Source organism: Notothenia rossii (genome assembly GCF_949606895.1).
Source record: "Notothenia rossii genome assembly, chromosome: 10".
Lineage (NCBI taxonomy): Eukaryota > Metazoa > Chordata > Actinopteri > Perciformes > Nototheniidae > Notothenia > Notothenia rossii.
The window spans coordinates 9,657,298-9,666,020 of NC_136908.1; the positions used below are offsets into that span (position 1 = coordinate 9,657,298).

Genomic DNA, 8,723 nt, shown 5'->3' on the forward strand with positions numbered 1-8,723 from the left:
GATGCAACATGTTTGTTTGTCTCCATCTTGACAGTAAGGAAGCCGAGAACAGAAAGCACTTTTAAGACCACGAGGCCCCTTGATTAACGAATGGCACAACATAAATGTGTCATTCTATCTAGGGGTTCATTTTCCTTTTGGGCAAAGCTTTTTCTTGACTGTTTCAGCAACTTCCTAGAGCCTTGTTGTCACTGGGAGTTTGCCAGGCATCCAAAACATAAACTACCAAGACATAGTCCAGTGCAACATTCTTTTTTAGCCACCATTTAACCAAATAAGTTGATTGTAAATTAGGGGTGGCAGTAGCTCAATCTGTAAGGAATTGGCTTGGGAACCGAAGGGTCGCCGGTTTAATAACAACTGAATTTCAACTGAATAAATGAAGGGTCTCCTTCTAACAGGGTATACAGGTGGTGATTTGGGTTGCTGGTTCCTATTTGTCACACAGAATGGACTATAAGTGTACTCAAAATGTTGAAAACTGTCTCTTAAATGTGCAGTTTCCTACATTAAAAGCTTTGAAACTTTTGATGCTATGTTATGTGTTGATGGATACAAAAAGAAACTATATACAGTAATTTGAACAGAGTCCAGAACATCAAACACAGAAACTGTGCTGCTTTTACCACAAGTTCTCCTTTTTCAGATGCCAGTGAACTGCCTTTGAATTGACTGAAGCTTATCGGAAGTTAAAGAATGGAAAGTTGGAGACAAACAGTATTCAGAAAGAAAACAGTACATCGAGCCAGTTTCATAGACGATCCAGGAAGAGCTCGGACCATCTGCTCGTCACCGTTGCTGGATCTTCATTACAGACACACTCTTGGAGCTCATGTTCCTTTCATGAGTGTGTGGCTTTTTCCATTAGCACTGGACCGGAGCACTTGTATACATGTTTGAGTGTTCAAATCACTCCACGTTTTAGGCTGCACATGCATTCGCCTTTGTACCTTTTTTTCACTGGCACACCTATCCACATCCTCACATCTGCTGGCACACACACACACACACACACACACACACACACACACACACACACACACACACACACACACACACACACACACACACACACACACACGCACACACACACACACACACACAGACAGACAGACAGACAGACAGACAGACAGACAGACAGACAGACAGACAGACAGACAGACAGACAGACAGACAGACAGACAGACAGACAGACAGACAGACAGACACACCATCATCATCGGCGGTCACTCGTAGTCGAGTATGACTGTCCTCCTTCTTGGTCCTTGTGGGTCTTCAGGTCGGCGTAGAGGCCGACTCTGGACCCGATTATTCTTGTGCAGTGTGGACAGGGGAATGTAGCGGTGGAGGGTTTGGGTTGGACCTGTTTGGTGGTTGATCTCTCCTTCTTCCTGAGTCTGCGCTTGTCTTGTGCAGCATGGCAGAGGTCATCATTATATAGTGCAGCAACCTCACGGACAAGGTTTCTCCAGGTCGCCCTGTCTGTTGCCATGTCTTCCCAAGCTTTTAGGTCTATGTGGCACTTCTTTAGGTTTGTTTTTATGTTATCTTTGTACCTCTTCTTTTGGCCTCCAGGGGCCTGTTTCCCTTTAACAAGCTGGGAATAAAGGACTTGTTTTGGGAGGCGAGAGTCAGGCATGCAGATAACATGGCCAGTCCATCTTAGCTGGTTTTGGGCAATGGTGGCAGTGATGGTGGAAATGTCAGTCTCATCCAGGCACACACACACACGCACGCACGCACACACCCACACACACACACACACGCACACACGCACACACAGCCGAGAGAGCCCGATACATTTACTGGCAGTCACTCTGAAGCCTTTAAACCTTTCCAGAGCCTTTAACTCTCAAGTCAAAGTCAGATCTTTAAAAGTTTGAGTCAATTCCCACGGCCCTCTAAGAATATCAAGTTTCCGATTCAAGTGCGCCTTCAGCAAAGGGCAATCTTCAATCCCCATCACACACAAACAAACATAAAAACACAGGGCAAAGTCCTCTCTCTTCCCCAAGGCATCCATTAACTTTGTCCATCGATCCCTCTCTGTCTGCACCTCACGCAAAGACGTCTCACTAAGGAGAGGGGAAATGGGACGCTTCATCACAATTCACCTCCACCCCTCTCCCATACGAGAACCTTCTACAGGTCCAAACAGAGCCTCAGTGCTGCGGCTTTTGTCAGAAAGTTGTAACCAAAATAAATAAAATGTCAAGTCAATACCGACGTCATCGAAACCCTCTTCCGCTGCCTCTGCCTGAAACGTTTCTAGTGTTCTTCTAAGTCTTCAAAACTCCAAAACAAGCTGTTAGCATTATCTGGATTCATTTTGAGCTTCGTTAATAATTCAATCGATATCAGTTTCTCCAAACGCTTCAAACCGCTTCAATATTTAGCGCAGACGTTCAAGCTCATAATGATGGCGTCGACCTTTTGAAGATGTTCTCCAACATTCCCCGGCTTGCTTCCCGAGTGATGCGTTCACTGACTTTCATCTCCTTTGTGCTGCTGCTAGTTGACCCTTTTCTCAGCATCAGACATCTCTCTCTTTACATTTGTCATACCACCATCATTACCCAAAATACACCATTCTGCTTTCATTGTTTTGCAACTGACCTCCCTTTTGACACTTTTTGAAGTGGTGAGATAATTGTGTTTTTTTTTTTGTATTGAAAATGTTTTCTTTCATTACATGTAACACTTAATATAAAAAGAACACAACCTGGCAGATAATAAGTTATGATAAGTCCGATGAGACTTTTTTATATGAAAGTTTTTTTTGTTTTTCAAAATCCACATTTCCAAAGACATCATAAAAAGACACTTCACATCAATGTTCATATACTGAAATCAAACTGAGGGCATTATGAACAGAAAATAGTGAAAAGAAAGAAGAATAAATCAAGTAAAACAAAACAAAAATTGATTTAAGGGGCTTAGAAATTCCAAAATGTTTTTTTTTTGTTTTTTTTTAGATTTCTTTTTTTACATCATTAAGAAAACCAATAAATACTGGAGAATTTTTTAAGGAAGCGTCATTTGTGAATAAACTACTATTTCGGCCACATGTACTACTTTCTGGATAGACGTAGTTCAGAAGTGGTTTCAAATAAGAATGCAAAGCAATGGATCTTTACTGATATCAGACATCTTCCAGGTCAATTGTAAAAAAACAAAAAAACAAGACACATGTGGTTTTTTCACCTAATTGCAGAGAACATGAAGTCTGTCCTGTTCTATAATTAACATATTTGTATGTCTACTGTTATCGTGATTTTAAAGAAGGAAGTGGCAGACGTTTGCCACGATAAAACTAATCGTAATGGCTTTACAGGTCCGAAAATGTTGTTTTGTGTAAACACATTTTCATTTCATTTAATCGTTTATTTGAATAGGGACAATGCACATTGATGAACACTTGAAACAAATAATGCTTCAAATGTAAATATGCCGGATTTCAGCTTTGAGCTAATTTCCATCCGTAGTCCCATACAACATTTAAGAACATGACATTTATATACATAGCAAAAATAAATACATGATATGCAGAAAGAACAAGAGCAGCACACACAAGTATTTACCACATGGCAGTACACTATAGCAGCTACGACATATCAAGTGCAGGAGAAGATAAAAGAACTACATAAAGTGCGAGAGGAGATACCCCTGTGTTAAAGTGCATTTAGCGGTGATTGCACGGATGTGTGTTTCTCAACCATTCTTTGAGTTGACCTTTAAAGCTATTGAGAGTGGGACAATCCTGTATCTGAGTTGGGAGGCTATTCCAGAATGAGCTGCCTTTAATGGAGAGGACATTTTGTCCAAAAGTGGTCCGTCTGCGGTGGACTTCACATTCTCCTCTGGTTTCTGACCTAGTGCAGCGTCCAGTGCGTTCTTTGTGGATGAATTCCCTTAAGGGGAGGGGGGGCAGTCCATGGAAACATTTAAAAAAAATACTTTTAAAAGACTTAAAATTGTCAAAACTCAAGAAATTGTGTTTTTCCAGGATGGTACAGTGGTGGTATGAATTTGGCTTTCTGTCAAACACCTTGATAGCTCTCTTAGCTGTTCTATGGGTTCTAACAGTATTCAATGTGGGATAGAATCATACAGTGGAGGTATGACTTTGCAGCATTGGCAGTTAAAAATGTTGCAAGTTGAAATTAATGGTATTGGATACTTTCTAAATATGTTTCTTAAAAGTCAAGTTTGAGTCCAATACTGTATTACTCCAAGATACTTGAACTGGGAGACTAGTTCTATTTCTACTCCGTTTAAAAACACGTTGGTGTCACGGTTTTAAGTTTGTGTGTCTGGTAGTGGGTGTTTTTCTGTTCTCCTTGTCATGTTTTCCTCCCTGTATATTGTCTGGTCTTTTTTCCCTGTGTTTCCCTGTCTGTCGTTAGTTTTCCCTGGTGTGTCTAATTTCCTGATCATTTTCCCCTGTCACCCCTTCTGTGTCTCCTGTGCTAATCAGCGTCAGTCCCGCCCCTGATTATTCCCACCTGTGTCTTGTTACCCTGTGTTTAAATTCCCCTGTCTCCCAGTGTTCAGTGTCAGTTCGTTTTCGTCTCTTGTCATGTTCAGGTCTGTGTGCTATTGTCTCTTGCTATGGTCAGGTCTATGCTCCTGGTGCTTTTGAAAAGTGTGATTCCTCACTACGTGAGCGATTTCATTTTTGTTCTCTATTTTTGTCATCTCGGCTAGAGATTTGATAGTTACCTTTTTTGTTGTTCAATGCTGTTTTGGAAAATAAAGTATCCAACAAATACTTTACCTCTGTCTCCCGGGTCTTGCAATTGAGTCCTACATCCTAAGTGTCTGAGTTCTTAACAGAACGAACTGACCATTATGGACCCAGCAGACCTTTTGATGCTACAGGTGGAACGTCTTGAGTACTCTCTGGAGTCCCTTTTTTATATGTGGAATGACGCCTCATCTAGGCGGGGTAGAGAGGCTGCGTTGAAGAAGGCACGTCAGGAGGTTGCTCGCAAGCCCTGGCTCTGGAGCTTGTTGCCCGAGAGGCTCAAGGATTTTACAACAAATACTTTACCTCTGTCTCCCGGGTCTTGCAATTGGGTCCTACATCCTAAGTGTCTGAGTTCGTAACAGTTGGATCCTTCGATTTTGACTGGTCGTTTACTGAACATCATGCATACTGTTTTTTTTTATACATTTAACTGTAAGCAAATGCTGTTCAGCCAGTGTTGAACGTTTTCCAATGCATTTGAGAGACATGATGTGATTATTTCAGTCTTTTTCCCGTCTATAAAGATGACCGGATCATCGGCATACATTTGCACATTCAACTCAGGACATACATTAGGCTAGTCATTAATGTACAGAGAAAACAGTAACGGTCCAAGAATGGAACTTTGTGGAACCCCAACAGGGTTCGATAAGTAAGACTTAAACCAATGTATCAAAACTGCCGAAAAATTCAGCTTTGTAAGAATCACTTGGTGGTCAACAGTGTCCTGAGATCAAGGAACACAGCACCTACATATGGGCTCATGTCCAACATTTAACCTTTTCCACAAAGACACAGTTAGCTGTCTCAGTGGAGTGGTGAGCACGAGAACCAAACTGCATTGGGTGGAGTGGAGCGAAACCTTTATCTAAATGTTTAGTGATTAGTTTTGGCACGCATTTCTCAGCTACCTTAGAGACACAGGGGAGGATGCTGATTGGTCTATAATTGGACATCATTGCCTTATCCCCAGATTTAAAGTTCGGTGTCACCGTGGCCACCTTCCAGGACGATGGAACTTCCCTCGTGCTGATAGATTCACTAGCATAGAAATTGGTTTTATTAGACCGTCGATATGTGTCTTTATGAAGTTGCAACACATCAAAAAAGATCTCTCATTTTCTGAGATGACTGCACACAGGGGTGTTTATTTCAAGCAGTGTCCATCGGTTGTTTGCACGTACAACAGCCTTTCATTTCATTCCAGTCATCCAGAAAAGTCTTTATGAGTTTAGAATTGTATTCCATTATTTTTTAGCAAATTTAAAACCAAATCAAGGATAAAATTAACTGTTATGGATAATTTAATATCCTCTTTTATTCAGAAGGCTTTGGTGGATAGATAGATAAGCTATCTTCAAAATGAATTTTGAGTGTGTGTTTCTTATCCATGTGTTATAAATATTAATGCATGTGCGGGCTGTCTGCTCGAATCTCCCTTGTGATGTATTAGGGCTTTATATATATTAGAAAAAGAAGAAATGGATTTAGATCTGTGTGCAGCGGTAATGAGGTGCCACAGATAATCCTGTCTTTGACACCCAATGCAACCAAGGAATGTTAATGGCGCTAATTCAAGCAGCATGCATTGAAGGAATTCATATACAGAGAGAGACATTTCCATTCTTTAATTAGTCCAGTTAGTCCCGTCAGACCTTCACACCATCCCAATCCTTTCCACCCAAAATGATAAAGAAATCAGAGAAAACCAGAAACAAAAAAACCTCGGACAGTGAGAGCTTTTCTGCAAAATTTGGCATATGTATATATTGCATTATTACAGTTTTACAAACAAATGTACAACAAATACATCATAAATAGACTCTTGTTGTGAGACGGTGAGGAGCCAGCTTGCGTGGGTTGTTTTTTCTTCTTCTTCTTTTTCCAGTGAGCTCGTACGCAGGGGTTTGAGCCGTGACTTTACGAGGAGTATTCATACTCCTCTGCACTGCGGCGGCCGAAATCCATCCACCCCATGTAGTCCCTGTCTGCTATCCGGTGGTTGGCACTCAGGCCGTTGCTTCTACTGTTTGCCGAGGAGTTTCTACGCACAGAACCTGGGAGGAGAAAGTGAGGAGGAAGAGGAGGGATGGAGGAACAGGAGGGATGGAGGTGATAGAAAGAGTGGGAGGAGGAGGGGAAAGAGAGCAGGAGGGAAATTAGTATTCCTCCGAGTAAGTGGAGCATCAGATATCTTCACTCATAGTGGTCCTACTTTTGGTTATTTCTGCGTGGAGTCAGCTAGAAGAAGCAAGCAAATGTGGTGCAATGACAGAGTGACTCCAATCAGATTTTTATATTATGTGAGACAGAATTGTAATAACTAAAACCTCATTATTTTATTCATATCTAGTGTAATGTGGCCATTTTTGTATACTGTGAGATTGGATACAAGTGAAGCTCTCACAAACCAAGCCAATAATAGTCTAATGAACTAAAGTGGATTTTCAATGATTGATGCTTTTAATATAAACATTTGAATTACTTTTACATGTCCTTAAACAACAATTTAGCAGTTAGTGGAGTTCATAACCAAATCACACTTTCACAATGTTGAATAATTTGGTGTTGATGTCTTATAGGGTGTATTTAAAACTCCACAAATGACACTCATAGTGTTTTATTTCCATTTGGGTTGTATATTGTTTTGATTTGGGTTTCTGATTAGTTTTTTGCTGTTAAGCTGGTTTGCTTTTACAAATCTTAAATGTATTTTTCTCATTATTTCTTCCTCTCATTCACTAACACACTACTACAGAGGAGGGGATGTCCAACAACAGCTGGACTTTAGGGCTGACAACATACCATTACCCTCTCTTCCTTGCGTGTCCATGCGTAATCAGTGCGTGCTTTAATGTGCAATGTGTGTGACCTTTCCCTTTACATTTGAACCTTGTTCCTATTTCTTCTTCTTCTTTTTCTTCGCTGCACTGTGACCTCAAATCTTGTAAAACATCTCAGAATCTTCAACTTTTTATTCCAAGCAAGTGAAGCAGGAGTACTATCTGTTTGGTAATCGATAGAGCGCTCACAGAGATGCTGCTTACACTCCACCCACATCCTCCTACGCAACACACACACACACACACACACACACACACACACTGACACACGCACACACACATATGCACCGACACGTCCATAGACACACAGTGTTTCAGTTCCCTGGTGTGCTGAGACGATTGGCTGCAGAAGGCTCGACAACGACACCTCCTACACCGAAGCAGGCAAGTGAGCAGCGAGCACACGATGAAAGACACCCTCAAGTCAACACATTCCCTTAGAGTATTACATATTACATTCAATGTGCCCTTTGACATGTTTCTAGACTTCTCTGTCTGATTGAACAGTTTCTGATTTGCATTTTTGAGCCGAAGATTATGCAACGGCACATAGAAACTTGAAATGGCTGAAAAACGTAGAAAACTTTTCAACTAATCGCATGCTAATGCATTTCACTGACTGTAGATGCAGGAATCGTTTCAGAAAGAGACGGAGACACACAAGAAGTCAGGTTTTGAATGACGATTCTCCACAGTGAGTATAAATGTGGAGGCTCAGTCACTGGTATATTTTTATATACAAAGCCATGTTAGGGAAACTTCCATCCTACATCTGCTCCCTGATCTCACGGCGAATTGTAAGTGGCTACTGCCTGAGATCGCATGCTGTAGTTTTATTAAATGGGCCAACTGCTAGGACTGTCTTAGGGAAGATAGCTTTTAGATGCGCAGCTCCACTGTCTTGGAATAGTCTGCAATTGAAATGGAAACTGAGCAATCTGGTGCCACTAAATGTTTTTAAAGCTCGGTTGGATGCTACTCAATCGGAAGCTGTTGGTACCTGCTCATGTGGATAGTTATGTAAATTGTAATCCCTGTAATGATGCTGTAAGATGTCCTTTTTGTTGTTCTGTTTATGTTTTTATGTTTCATGTGGAACCTACTTGAGCAGGTCTCCCTTGGAAAAGAGA

At 41.2% G+C, this 8,723-nt stretch overlaps 1 protein-coding gene across 1 annotated transcript in view; it reads right to left on the minus strand.

Moving 5' to 3' along the window:
• Positions 1-6,390: 6,390 nt before the first annotated feature.
• Positions 6,391-8,723, minus strand: part of LOC307022000 (cholecystokinin-like) — a 4,094-nt gene continuing 1,761 nt past the window's right edge. The window contains exon 4 of the mRNA XM_079654570.1: positions 6,391-6,807. Within this exon, the coding sequence (XP_079510696.1) occupies positions 6,671-6,807 (137 nt within the window). The 3' untranslated portion in view covers positions 6,391-6,670. The remainder of the gene's footprint in view (positions 6,808-8,723) is intronic.